The sequence below is a fragment of the Phoxinus phoxinus genome, assembly GCF_949152265.1.
Source record: "Phoxinus phoxinus genome assembly, chromosome: 22".
Lineage (NCBI taxonomy): Eukaryota > Metazoa > Chordata > Actinopteri > Cypriniformes > Leuciscidae > Phoxinus > Phoxinus phoxinus.
In genome coordinates this window covers 3,985,417-4,000,187 of record NC_136897.1, presented here as the reverse complement: position 1 = coordinate 4,000,187, position 14,771 = coordinate 3,985,417, and the positions used below count along the sequence as shown (strand labels likewise).

The 14,771-nt window shown below is 36.2% G+C and overlaps 1 protein-coding gene across 5 annotated transcripts in view; it reads right to left on the bottom strand.

Moving 5' to 3' along the window:
• The window catches only part of kif21b (kinesin family member 21B), an 86,612-nt gene that overhangs the window by 30,269 nt on the left and 41,572 nt on the right, over window positions 1-14,771 (bottom strand). For all 5 annotated transcript variants that reach the window (XM_079597694.1, XM_079597693.1, XM_079597696.1 and 2 more), the window contains exons 7-17: window positions 12,901-13,016; window positions 10,558-10,753; window positions 8,880-9,069; window positions 7,158-7,221; window positions 6,740-6,952; window positions 5,603-5,744; window positions 4,359-4,500; window positions 4,082-4,270; window positions 2,272-2,471; window positions 791-898; window positions 401-702 (exon numbers count right to left, since the gene is read on the bottom strand). In XM_079597694.1, coding sequence (XP_079453820.1) covers window positions 401-702; window positions 791-898; window positions 2,272-2,471; window positions 4,082-4,270; window positions 4,359-4,500; window positions 5,603-5,744; window positions 6,740-6,952; window positions 7,158-7,221; window positions 8,880-9,069; window positions 10,558-10,753; window positions 12,901-13,016 — 1,862 coding nt within the window. The remainder of the gene's footprint in view (window positions 1-400; window positions 703-790; window positions 899-2,271; window positions 2,472-4,081; window positions 4,271-4,358; window positions 4,501-5,602; window positions 5,745-6,739; window positions 6,953-7,157; window positions 7,222-8,879; window positions 9,070-10,557; window positions 10,754-12,900; window positions 13,017-14,771) is intronic.

Below are 14,771 nucleotides of genomic sequence, written 5' to 3'. Positions count from 1 at the left end.
GATAAAGCGATTTACATTCGATAATCATGAAAACAAATCTCAGATAACGATTGACTAGGTAACAATGTGTAATTAGACCAAAGGTTCATTTTGCGCTGGAGTTCTCCTTTAAGTATCAAATGTGACAGTAAAGACATTTATAATGTTACAAAAGATTTCTATTTCAAATAAATGTAGCATGATCATAAATGTTTCTAGAGCAGCAAATCATCATATTCGAATGATTTCTGAAGGATCATGTGACACTGAAGACTGGAGTAATGATGCTGAAAATCACAGGAATAAAACACATTTAAATGACATAGAAAACAGCTCTTTTAAATTGTAATAATGTTTCACAACATTAATGTTTTTACAGTATTTTGAATCCTTGCTGAGCAGAAGACTGTGACTCACTGACCTGGCCAGGTTTCCTCCAGTCCCATTCCTCTCGCTCTCTCCCACATATCCGTTCATCTTGGTGTTCCAGTGGCGTATGATGCTGGAAACGGAGCGTGTGGAGTCGTGTTCGGAGGATGTTGGTGTGGTGCTGGTGTTCAGCTCTGCTCCGGAGTCCACACTGGTGACTCTGCGGGACACTCGACCGGCCGCTCGCTCAGACATGGGCTTCGCCAGCCGCCTCAGAGCCGTCACCTCCTGAGTCTTCCTCCGCAACACCATCTCCTGCTGACGCTTCTGGGACTCTAAAGATCGGATCTGATACTGACGGAGCACGCAGAGCAGAGGAGACACTTTAACCACCATGATAAACCACTGCTAGATCACATGTTCAATTGTTAGCCGTTCAAACCTCTTGCCGTCGCTGCTCTTTCTTCAGTTGTGCGATTTCTCTGTTCCTCTTCGCATCGATCGCCCTCCTCCTCTGCTGTTCCTCCTTCATCTGCTTCATTAGCGCCACCTATAGGTGGAATGACAAACACGCACTGTGAGAAATACTACAGCAGTCTTATAGTTTAAAAAAAAAGTAGTTTGGGGATTCAAATCATATACAATATTGTTGATTGGATTTTTAAAAACAATTGTGTACCAATTTCTTAACTTTTGACAGAACTGTGATACATGCAAGAACAGAGGTAAACAAATTTTGGCTGCACTTATTTCTGGTTCATAGTTTTCTTTTTCTTTTTGTATACAGGTGAAACTCGAAAAATTTGAATATCGTGCAAAAGTTTATTTCGCTGCATTGAGGCAGTAATTCATGCAAAAGGGGCCCAAACCACGTAATGAGTACATATGCATGATTATACTTTTCAGAAGGACGACATTTCTGTATTTAAAATCTTTTTTTTAAAAATTGATTTCATGTAATATTCAAATTTTCTGAGATTTAAAATTTGGGGTTTTCATAAGCTGTAAGCCATAATCATCAAAATTATAAAAAATAAAGGCTTGAAATATCTCACTTTGCATGTAGTGAGTCTATATAATATATTAGTTTCACCTGTTAAGTTGAATTACTGAAATAAATGAACTTTTGCACCATATTCAAATTTTTCCAGTTTTACCTGTAATGCACATTTTAGAAAAGAAAAATGTAAATACTTTTTTTTTTTTAATGTTTTATGAAAGAAGTCTCTTCTCCTCACCAAGGCTGCATTACTTGATTAAAAACACGGTAAAAATAATATTGTGAAATATTATAATTAATTAACTTTTGTATTTGAATATATTTTAAAACGTAACTTATTCCTATGAATTTTCAGCATCATTACTCAAGTCTTAAGTGTCGCATGATCCTTCAGAAATCATTCTAATATGATGATTTGCTGCACATTCCATAATATTATCAATGTTGAAAATAGTTTTTACAGCTTAATATTTTTGTGCAAACCATGATACATTTTTTTCTCAATTCTGATATATAGAAGGTTCAAAAGAACAACATTTATTTTAAATAAAATCTTCTGTAACATTATAAATGTCTTTACTGTCATTAATTTAATGCATCTATATAAATGCTTATCACTTTCAGAAAAAAAATTCCTAGTGACCCCAAGTGACTTTTGAGCGGTAGTGTATCTAGGTGTAGCCACTTTTCCAATACTTTTAGTACACCGCATACCGGTAAGTATGCAAACTGGGACACGGTCCATGTTTAAAGGATCATCAACTTTCATCAAAAAATTATACACTCGTGGGAAAGGAGGTGCTTTTTTAATTACAGTCTTATAATAGAAAGCTGGCACTGTCTTCAATTACAGTTGATGAAGTCACGGTTAACCTCCTGACGGCCTCTAGGGGGCGCTGTGTTTCTAAAAATCCAGCTCTCACCTTTGCTTTCTTCATCTCGGTCACTTCAGACTGCAGTTTCTTGAGCTCCCTCTCGTAGCGGCTCTGGTTCTTCAGCAGGCGAGCGTGTTCTTTGTGAGCGGCCTGCAGTTTCAGCAGATCTCGGTTCATCTCCTTCAGACGCTTCTCGTAGTCAGATTTGATCTTACAGGCTTTCTCTTCAGTGTAGTTCTCCATGGACACTAAAATCACAATAAAATCACAATAAAAATTGTGGAAGAAATGTTTAAGTGTCTTAAAACACCTATTTATTTAACACAAATATTACTCATTTTACAACTTAACATTTTACAGCAGTGCTTTTTGTTGCATTTGTCAGCCGCATACTGAACATCATCAAGGATGTATTATTTCAGAAAAGTATCCATTATAAAATGTAACCGTTATTCCTTGTGAAGAAACATAAATTGTTGTCATTTCCTGACTTTGGAATGTAATTGCTACTTTATTGAACTGAGGCACTGAACTACTGAATCCAGTCGTCAGTAACTCCAGTCTCACTTCCTGCTGAACATACATAGGTTTGTAACAGATTTGCATAATGCTAGCCTATGCTCTCCACTGGCTGCCGTGAACAACGTCTACTTTGACCCTCAAACACTGCTTGTATCTGAGACTGGAAGAGTTTGGTTCATGTTGTTCATGTGGAGAAGACGCTGTTTTCTGCTGACAAAGCAAATCCACTTTGATGAGATTGATACGGTAAAACCGACGCCATCGTTACTGTTCGTATCACTGAGTATCAAGAGCTGAGGAAGATCCGGAGCTGAAATTCAGATATGTTAATGGACGTTTGGTTTCTGACACTCACTGTAAGCAGCCGACCAATCACAACAGTCTACTCTCCTCTGATTGGTCAGATGACCCAGTCTGTTGTGATTGGTCTACTCTGCTCTGATTGGTCAGTTGACCCAGTCTGTTGTGATTGGTCTACTCTGCTCTGATTGGTCAGTTGACCCAGTCTGTTGTGATTGGTCTACTCTGCTCTGATTGGTCAGTTGACCCAGTCTGTTGTGATTGGTCTACTCTGATTGGTCAGATGGCCCAATCACAACAGACTGAGCGATCAGAGCAGGCTCTCAGAAAGGCGGGGTTTAGAGAGACTAAATCCTTGAACCGTTTCAGTCACTGTGAGAAAAGAGCTGACGCTGCAGTGTATATTATGAGAATTTTTTTAATTAAAGTGTTTTTTGACCTTGTATACATGTAAACTAGGGCTGTAACGATTAATCGCGATTAATCGAAATCCAAAATAAAAGTTTGTGTTTACATAATAAATGTGTGTGTATTGTGTATAATTATTTTGTATATATACACACACATGCATGTATATATTTAATAAAAATGTGTTATTTATATATAAAATAGTTATATTTATATATAATATAAATCATATAAAAATATATATGCAGTATATAAATGCAAATATTTCTCAAATATATACATGCATGTGTGTGTATTTATATATACAAAATAATTATACACAATACACACACATATATTATGTAAACACAAACTTTTATTGTGGATTTCGATTAATCGCGATTAATCGTTACAGCCCTAATGTAAACCGATTGTAGGAGACTCCAAAACAAAAGTAGGACCCTATAAAATAGCCTAATAAGGGCTTTAAATATTGCTGTTTTGTCCTGAAATTTTCATCCCCATTTTATTCGTGTAATTTTGCAACTTTTTTCATTTAATTTTGACTTTATTCTCATAAAACACTGCCAAATTACAAAAATCACACAAATAAATGACAAAAACGGATGTGAATGAGGCAGCCGCTCACTGAGGTTGTGCAGCACGCGGTCTCTCTCCAGCTGTGTGTCTCTGATCTTGTTCTGAAGCAGAATCAGCTTCTCCTCGTACTGGCTCTTCAGCGTGAGGAGCCGCCGCTGGCTGTTCTCCAGCTCATCGATGAGCCTCTGCTTGATCTCGATCTCACACGTCAGGTCTGCCAGATCGGCCTGCAAGTTCACTGAGAGAGGAGGAGCCGCAGGTTAAAGGGTTAGTGTGAATGAAAGGGGCTCGTAGGACGTTTGTAACAAATGCATCCCAGAATGCACCTTTCTCCTCCGAGTCCGAGTCCGAATCCACCAGGCTTTCGTCGCTGTCAAACTCTTCCTCCTCCCTGGTCTCCTCTTCCTCCTCATCCTCATCACAGCCGCTCTCCTCGCGATCATCCTCCACAAGAGTATACATGCCATCCTGCACACAGTGAACATAAAGCAGAGCATTGTTTGTAAAGTTTATATATATACACACACACACATTACATATATAAACCAACTTTTCTTTCATATACAGTAATTACTGTATTTCCATCTCTAAATGTTACAGCTCTAGTCTTGTAATATTAGGACTAAATATGTAAAGACAGTGTTTTGTTATATTACGACTTTATTCTTGTAATTTTAAGATTTTATTCTTATAAAACACTGCTTTAAAACCTTTCTTTTTTAATATTAAGACTTAATATTAGAACTTTATTATTGCAATATTATGGTTGATCAAACACTGCTGTACGACTTTATTCTTATAATATTATGCCTTTATTCCCCAAAAAACGACTGATATATATAGATAGAGAGATATAGAGAGATATATATATATATTCTCTCAAACTATTATGGTTTTATTCCTGCAATATTATTTATTCTCAGAAAATATAACAACTTTCTCTTGAATTATAAACTTTATATTATTCAATAATATTACTGTTTTATTCTCAGGTGTATGACAATATTTTCCTGCAATGATTCTTTTTTATTTTTACACTTTATTTACAACTTTATTCTATTAAAACACTTTTTTCTCAAAATATTTGTTTTATATATTTATATCTCAAAACTTTATTTTCATAAAACAATAATTACTGCAATATTGTCCTCCCCCCCCCCCCCCTTATTTTACAACTTTATTCCAAGAAGAACGTTACTTAGAAAATTAGAATATAAGTGAAAATTCTCATTACTTTTATTATTTTATTTTATTACTTTATTATTATACCTTAAAATATTAAGGCTTTATTCTTGCAAAATTACAGCTTTATTCGCATTAAATACTGCTGTATGAATTTATTTTCCCTGAAATATAAATTTTAGTCTTGAAATTTTACTGCTGTACCATTACAATTTAAATTGTCTTTATTCTGATAAAACACTTCTGTCAAAGATTACGCCTCTCATAACATTACACATTTATTCTCATAAAACAGTGCCATGCAACTTCATCCTCACAATATTACACCTTTCTTTATAACCAGCAGACCATTTTAAATATGATGATGAATAGATCTCCTTTCTCTCACCTCTTCAGGTTCATTATCAGAGTCTCCATCTCCATTTTCTCGTCTCTCTTCATTTTCTCTGCTCAGCCCATTCTCACTCTTTTCTCCATTTTCTTGAGGATGAAGTTTGGCTCTCTTCTTCAAACCCTTTTCTTTCTCAGGACTAAAAAAGAAAGACAATAGTGAACTATCATTAAAGCTTCAATAGACAACTTGACAGACTGACAGATGAACTCAACAGCATTCATTCACACAATCTCAAACAAAAAAATAAGGGATCAGGCCATAATTCTGTCAATCTGACGCAAACGTCATTTAATAGTCACGTAATCGCACCACAGGGACTCGTTTATCAGAGAGATTTATCCTGGCGCTTCTGCTTCGTACCCTTTGCAGGTCAGCCGAGACTTCTAGAAGTAATTCTGTAATGTTGGGTTCACAAATTACCCATGGCCTCTCTCCCGTTACGGCCACATTAGAGCCCATCTGAGGAGCGGGACGGGACGTTCCTGTAGTCGTATTCATTATAACAGACAATTTACTGAGAGATACTTGTATCTATGCCAGCTTGCTGTCCTTAGTTTGAGTCGGTCAGGACATACTGGCACACACACACACACACACACAGATAAATCTAATTCTGGCACATTTTACAGCCTCTTATTGGCTCAGTAACATAAAACAGGAAGAGGTCGAGCATATTAACGTCTTCCAAATACACAATCAATGTAATAAGACCTCAGCTAATGCGAAGAAAAAGAAAAAAATAGAATAAAATAATAAAATAAAATAAATAATAAATCATTAAAACTATCACTGACGCCTCGTGGAGTTTGTTTTTGAGGCGTACGCGCTGCATTGAGCGGGACAATTCAGATACGGATTTAAAACAGAGCGATGAAACTATGTATCCAGTGCTAACAAGAATGATCAATGTATAATTAATATATTAATATTTTGTATATTTAAAAATTAAAGTATATTTTCATGGTTCAGAACATTTTTTAATTTTTTTTGTTTTATGCTTGTTTTCATTCAGTATTCATTATAAAAACAGTGCGGGCCAACCTAGTTATAGTTATCGACCGCTAATATAAATAATTAAATAAATACATAACATACACATGTACAGACACTTGGTTGCTCCTCAGACCTCACCTCTTCCTCCTCTGATTTCTCTCTTTCTTCTTCAGCCTCTCCACATCTAGTTTGGCCTGACGAATCACATCCGTCATCTCCGCCTCCATGGAAACCGAGGGGGAGGAGCCTAGAGGGTGTGCTGGACTGGCCGGGTACGAGGAGCGCGCGGAGAGGCGAGACAAACTGCGCCTCAGAGACTCGTTCATGGCCTCACTCTCCAGCAGCTTAGACCTGAGAGAGAGAGAGAGAGAGAGAGAGAGAGAGAGAGAGAGAGAGAGAGAGAGAGAGAGAGAGAGAGAGAGAGAGAGAGAGAGAGAGAGAGAGAGAGAGAGAGAGAGAGAGAGAGAGAGAGAGAGAGAGAGAGAGAGAGATATTGTTTTTTTTTTTATTGCTACGATAAGACATTCAAATACAAAAGTGTCACTTCTATAGTTACCTCAGCTCTTCAATTTCTCGAATGTAGTTCTGGATTAGATTGCCAATCTCCTCATTGGTTTCACCTGCACAAAGAGTGATGGATGTATTTAGCAAAGAAGAAATGACAAGAAATAATGATGTTTTGATATTAATGTAATGATATTTTTATTTCCACGCCAGCTTCTTTGGCTGTTTTCATGGTGAAAACTGAGTTACTAAAAATATAAATCATATAAAATTATTTTAAGGTGACGTAGTTACATGTACTTATAAACTAAGTGCTTAGTAATATTAATTAACTACATGCATTTACTATTATGGTTAGGGTTATGTTTAGGGTTAGTAATTTTGAACAATTTACTGTTATTACTATAGTAAGTACTATAGTGACACTTTCCCAGTTGATTACTGACATCAAGACAAATATCTTTTGTATTACAAGTTTTTAGAATATTTATGTTTAAATATGCGAATTAAGTATTATCTCATTAAATATGTTAAATGTCTAAACAACGCAATAATAATCTTCAAATAAACAAAAGACATACAATGCAGTTGAATATAGATACTAGAAGGATATCAACAGAAAACTATTTTCTCAGAGGAGTGCAAATAATACAATTTCCAAGAAATAATTTCCACAAAAAAAAATAATAATGTTGAATAGAGGCCTTCAGTGGCCAACTAAACCAGTTACATACAGAGTAACTACACTCGGCTATTTTGCCTTTTCTTACTCAAACCATGTGCACATTCATAAGTCGGCACCATTGCATATTAAAAACACCCCATACACATATAAACAACATTAAAAGCTTGATTTTCACCACAGGGGGACTTTTAAATAATTTATATAATTATATAATTTATATAATTCACTAATGTTAAATATCTAAACAATGCCATTGACACATAATTCCGCAGTTGAATGTGTCAGGTTGTCGTCTAGTTTTTACAGTAACTACGACATGGCATGAACGCAGCGTCAGAGACATCACTGAGACACCGAGACAAAGTGCATTTTAGAAGTGAAAGCAAAACTGTTGGGTAACTTAAATGGTAAAATAAAAAATTAATGATGTTAAAATTATACCAACAACAAAAATGAAAACATAGTAAATAACTACCATGTTTTCCGGACTACACGTTTTTTTTTTTTTTTATAGTTTGGCCGGTCCTGCGCCTTATAGTCAGGTGCGACTTATATATAAAAATGAATTCATACTGACTGAGATGATCCAAGAGAAAACATTACCGTCTACAGCCGCGAGTGGGCGCTCTAGTTAGCGGAGTTGTTCAGAAGCGACACCGAGGATGAACTCAATGGATTCAGTGTTGAGGAATGAGATCGGGAGCTTGGTGAACTTGCTTACCGGTAACTTGTTGGACTCGCTGGTTTATGTAAATTTAGCCTATTCAGCCTCACAGGTGTTCTTTATGCTATTGTGTCGCTGAATAACTGTTAATGTGTTACGCTAACACACCGGACACATATTCAGCCTGTTGTTCTGTGTGCTATTGTGGAGCTGAATATCTTGCCTTTCCAGATTATAAGTCTGTTTTTGGTCTTGGATTTTGTGAAATGCATTTCTAAATAAAGCGACTTATAGTCCAGTGCGACTTATATATGTTTCTTTCCTCTTCATGACGCATTTTTTGACTGATGCGACTTATAGTCCGGAAAATACGGTACACTAATTACAGAAATGAATGCCCTGTCTGACCACTAGGGGTCTCTCACCAGTCTTGGTGAGCAGCAGGTTGACTCCGTTGGTGAGCAGCTGAGTGACCCGAGTGTTGAGGTGGTCGATGGTTTCCTGCATGGCTTTGACCCGCATACGCAGAGTGTCGTTCTCCTTCTGGAGCATCGAGTTCTCCTGAAACAGATCGCTAAAGCCCTCGGATCCATCGTCACAGGCCACTCGCTTTCCCTGAAACAAACCCACAGAGCAAAACACTGAGCAACAGAAAGCTAGGCATTGACCTCGTCCCACCCTAGCAACAGACCCCCAATCCTTTCACACTCGGCCTCTCTGTCAGGACGGCTCAACTCTCTCAACGCCATCACCGCTAATCGCTAACTTCTTCCAGCGGCCGTTTATCATCCAGGTCAGGCTGAGGCGCTAAGCTACTGCTACGCTCCATTAACTCCAGCGAGATCCCATGAGCTGAACCGTGTTATCATGGCCCACAAGCCCAGCGCTCAGGCTTCCTCATCTCCTAGACTTATTACATCAACAGCTCCAGCTCCAACTGGGTGGCAGTGAGAGAAAGAGAAGAAGTAACAAGTCTAGGCATGAAAGAGTATCACCCGACTCACTATCCACTGTAAGTTCTCCATTTGATTTAGTATCAGAGGAAGTACTTGTTCAGCTGCTTGATGAGAGTTTAATGTCAGCTCGAATTGTTTCCTCTCTAGTAAAATAAACAAGTAATAAGATATCTTGACATTTAAAGTCAATTCTGTCCCTCTAAACTGGTTCCTGCTGCCTACAACATGTCAGTTGTTATATCTCTGCTATCCTAATAACTCAAGTGAGTTGGCACTTCGGTCTTTCAGATTCGCCCTAAAATGACAGATCTGTCATCATTCTAAGCCCATATGGAGTTGCGCAATTTTGTATGAATTGTATTGGTATGTTTTGTTGGTAAACCGTTCACCCCTAGGGGTGCGAGTAGATCATACAAAAAGGTACATAGGGGCATTTTACCAACAAACATCTTCCAGTAAAATCGTATGAATTCGTACGATTTGTAGGTAAACCCTCACCATGAAGGCCCACCCCTAAACCAAACCTTCGTGTGAGTAGGTCTTACAAAAATGTATGAAAGGGTTTATACGAATTCATGCAAATTCGCAACCAATCCAAGATTATGTTTTACCTACAAATTATACAAATTCATAGACATATTATTTGTAGGTAAAACGCCACTGTTAAGGACCCTAAGCCTAATCCTCAAGAGGTGTGCGAGTAGAAATTCAAAAAAAAAAAATTGTACAAATACTTACAAATTATCACGAGACTGAGGATGATTTTCAGCTAATTATGTAATGTTTTCTGTTTGTTCCTCATTCAAAACCAGTGCCAATTCACTCTCATTGTTTTGAAATGAACAGAAGATTCTTCAAAACATCTTTTTATCCACAGAAGAACATTTTATGTTATGTAGGCGAGTAAGTGATGGCAGAATCTTCATAATGGGGTGAATTATCCATTTGAGGGCGTGTGTGTCCGTGTGTGTGTGTCCGTGTGTGTGTGTCCGTGTGTGTGTGTCCGTGTGTGTGTGTCCGTGTGTGTGTGTGTGTGTGTCCGTGTCCGTGTGTGTGTGTGTCCGTGTCCGTGTGTCTGTGTCCGTGTCCGTGTGTGTCTGTGTGTGTGTGTGTGTGTGTGTGTGTGTGTGTGTGTCCTCCTCCTCACCGCTTTGTACTCCACTAGCTCCATCTGAAGGCGTGCGATCTCTGCTCGTAAGGCGCTGATCTGCTGACTGGTTTTATCCTGGTTCACGATCACTTTGTTCTTGATGTTGCGAGCCCGGTTGGCGTACTTCAGTGTGTTTAGTGTCTCCATGAAGTCCCGGTCAGAGGGGCTCACGCAGGCAATCATCACAGTCCGACTAAATAGATACGCAGATAACACAGCAGAGGAGAAAGAAAGAAGACAGGAATTCATAAGGGTCTATGAGATCTTACACAGACAAACACACACACACAAGACAGAAAGATAAAACACACAAACAGATGACAGATAAACACAAACGCTCTCATGGATGCGGCTGGGACTGAGCGCCACTGTCTGCAGTCTCTCATGTTTAATTCAATCAACTCCCCCTCTGAACCCACATCATAAGAATATATGGGCAGCCAGTGGCGTCCAGTGTGGGCTGAGTGACCCAACACTGCGCTTCACACACACACACACACACTGGTGCAGTGCACTGTGAGCATGCATTAACCTTCAAGACACAATGACTGCACTGTGCACAGCAATGTTTACGAGACCAACTGTTTCTACAACTTAAACCTTAAAGTCTCATAGTGAATGAAAATAATTAGGGCTGTTATTTACATATTAAATTATTCATTCATTATTTAAAAATACATTTTACAATATTTTTTTTTTATTATAAAAAAATATTTACAAATGATCACAATCAACTTATATACTAATTTGTGTAGAATTTACGTCAGTTATTTACTCAGATTAATTATTTAAAAATAACAAATATATAAAATATAATAAATAAATAAATAAAAGAATCATGCCCTCTAAATTATGTCAATTATGAAGTAATTGGGGCTGACAAATGTTGAGACTAATTATTTCAAAATGCATATTAATCTTTTTTTTTTAAATGATAACAAAAATATATAAAACCTAACATGTAAATTCTGAACTAATTAGGGCTGCAAATTGAATGTTTGAAAAAAAAAAATAGAAAAAAATATATAATAAATTATATACATACACACACATATATATAATACATATTAAATATTATTAAAATATTATAATATATACACATATATAATAAAACATAATAAATTACATATACACACACACACAAAATGAAATAATAAATAGTAAATACACACACACACACATATATATATATATATGTGTGTGTGTGTGTGTGTTTTATTTATTTTCTATTTATTATTTTATTTTATTGTATATATATATATATATATATATATTTTTTTTTTATATAAAAAACTTAACTATACTATTGTCCTATGAATAAAATTAATCATACCCACTGACAATATAAATTCTGTAGTAAGTCATTTTACTAAAAATAATGAATAATAATTAATGTAAATAAAAGGGATAAACCTAACATAATAAAACTAGTCTGTAATGGTTTGGGTTAAAAGAAGGGATGGTCTATAGTATTTATAATTGTCTTAATTTAACATAAAATGTAAAACATATGACAATATAAGTCATGTTGGTAAGTTTGTGGGGACTAAAAGCTACATAAAGAGACTGTCTTTTTTCACACACAACAATAACAAAAACTGTCATGTGAGAAGGTGTGGTAATAATTATAATTATCACAGGAGCTCCCCATGAGAACAAAACGCACAAAGCTGAATACCTGAACAACTTCATAGCTTTGTAAAAAGACTACATTATGTCTTTGTATCTAAAAAATGTCAAGAATTATGGGTGGGGTTAATCTACAGTAATAATTATCTTAATTTAAGAACAAACACGTGTCTCCACACAGCTCTGTTCTACAGCCTATTCTCATATTCAAAAACAGTGAGCGCAGTGGAACTGGCTTTTAAAAGTTTAAAACGATTATAAAGATGTGTGTATGGGTTAGAGATGGCGAGAGATCGCACAGGGACTGGAAGTTTTTGTAATGCGCACGCATTGACCGCTTGTGTACCGGTGAAACTCGAAAAAATTGAATATCGTGCAAAAGTTATAATTTTGATGATTATGGCTTACAGCTTATGAAAACCCTAAATTCAAAATCTCAGAAAATTCGAATATTACATGAAATCAATAATAAAAAGGATTTTAAATACAGAAATGTCGGCCCTCTGAAAAGTAGAATCATGCATATGTATATATAGTTATATATACTAAATATTAGTTACACCTTTTAATTTGAATTACTGAAATACTTTTGCACGATATTCTAATTTTTCGAGTTTCACCTGTACGTTATAGTACAACTGTGCACGTAAAATGAAGTATGCTTAGGGCTTTATGGTGTGTACGTGTGTGTAGATGTGCATCAGACGTTACCTGTTTCCTCCCAGCGAGTCCTGCAGCAGGCGTGTGAGTTTGGAGTCTCTGTACGGCACATGACCTGACTTCTTACTCTGATCTCCCAATGCACTGATCACATTACCCAGGGCCAGCTGCCAAACACACACACACACACAGAGAGAGAGAGAGAGACCCGGTCACGCTCCGACGTATGCTGCTATCTAAGATTAAAAGCTTTTAAATGGGCTCTCTTACAAATGAGTATCTAGGCTCTAAAAACAATAGAGCTCTATTCGGCTCAGAACAACGGCACTTCTTGGCTTTGCTCCAGGCTTTAGCTCTTCTCCCGAACTCTCTCACACTGTAATTACCTTACGTTCCCTTCATCGACTCTGACAACTACTCAAACCCAGCGGTGATGAATCGAGGAGGAGGCACAACTAATGCCACACGAATATCACACCATACTTAACATGGAAAAACACGACTCAGCTAAAAAGGACCTTCACAATTATGATAATGAAGTGGAGGTATTTTGAAAATCCCTGACAAAGCCAGTTTTGTGGAGTCGAGGTGTTTGCTTAGTGCTCATCTGAGAACTTTCTGGAGCATTTATCTAGTCAAAGGTTAAAGGGATTTGTCACTTAAAAATAATTCAGTTATAATCTACTCTCTCATGTAGCTAAAGAAAGTATACTGCTGGGAAAGTTGTGGACATCTACTTGTGTACTATTTTCAGAATAATTAATTGTTTACATCCATAATTATTGTAATATTTTTCCACATTTTATATTAATATACTATAAATATCGTTTTTTTCTGTCATCCTTTGGCCGCACTTGAGTATATGATCACACTATCAGTCATTCAAGATCCACGTCAGGTCTTAAAGTGACAGCTTTTGTAGCTTTAATAAGGATTAATCTATATTCAATTTATAATTTATGTAACCCTGGATGACAAAACCAGTCATAAGTCGTGGCAATAGCCAACAATACATTGTATGGGTCAAACTAATAGATTTTTCCTTTATGACATAAATCATTGGGATATTAAGTAAAGATCATGTTCCATGAAGATATTTTGTAAATATATAAAACTTTGATTTTCATGAGTGAATGCAGCACAATCGTGAACATAAATGCACAACTTTAAAGGAGATTTTAAAGAGTTTCGATTTTTTCGCACCCTCAGATTCTTTCAAATAGTTGCATCTCAGCCAAATATTGTCCTATCCTAACAAACCATACATCAATGGAAAACTTATTTGATCAGCTTTCATGTGTATGTATAAATCCCGATTTCGAAAAATGTACCCATGTGACTGGTTTTGTGGTCCAGGGTCACATATCAATTTCTATAAATTTAATTTAGACCTAACTAAAAATCTTAAAGCATTGTTTACAAGGTTACATAGGTCAAAAACAATGAAAACAATATATTTTTTGTGCATTTTAGCAGAGCACGTAAAAACTGAACCGGTCTGAAAAAACCCTTAGGATTGAGCCCAGATATATTAAAGCCACAGCTAAATGTAACTTAAAACAATTTTCACAAAAACACATTGTTATAAGTTCCATTACATTAAAAGTTATTACATTTTTAAAGCCTATTAAATGTTCAAATTGATAGCTTTCAATTATACCGTAATGTTGAATGGCAATAATTAATGGCTAAAATTGAGAAAATAATGACATGTAATAGAGACGTCAGTATCAGTGCTGGTGTCAGTGATGCTGGCCTTCATTCATAAAAAAGATTTTTAAATATACTGTCTTTATGTTGTTTCTACATTATTTTGGAGATTTAATGTGAAAGTAAAACATAAATGTATGAAAATATATTTAAAAACATGTTAGGTGCGATTAATCGTTATTAATTATAGAAAAATGTGAATTAATTAGTTA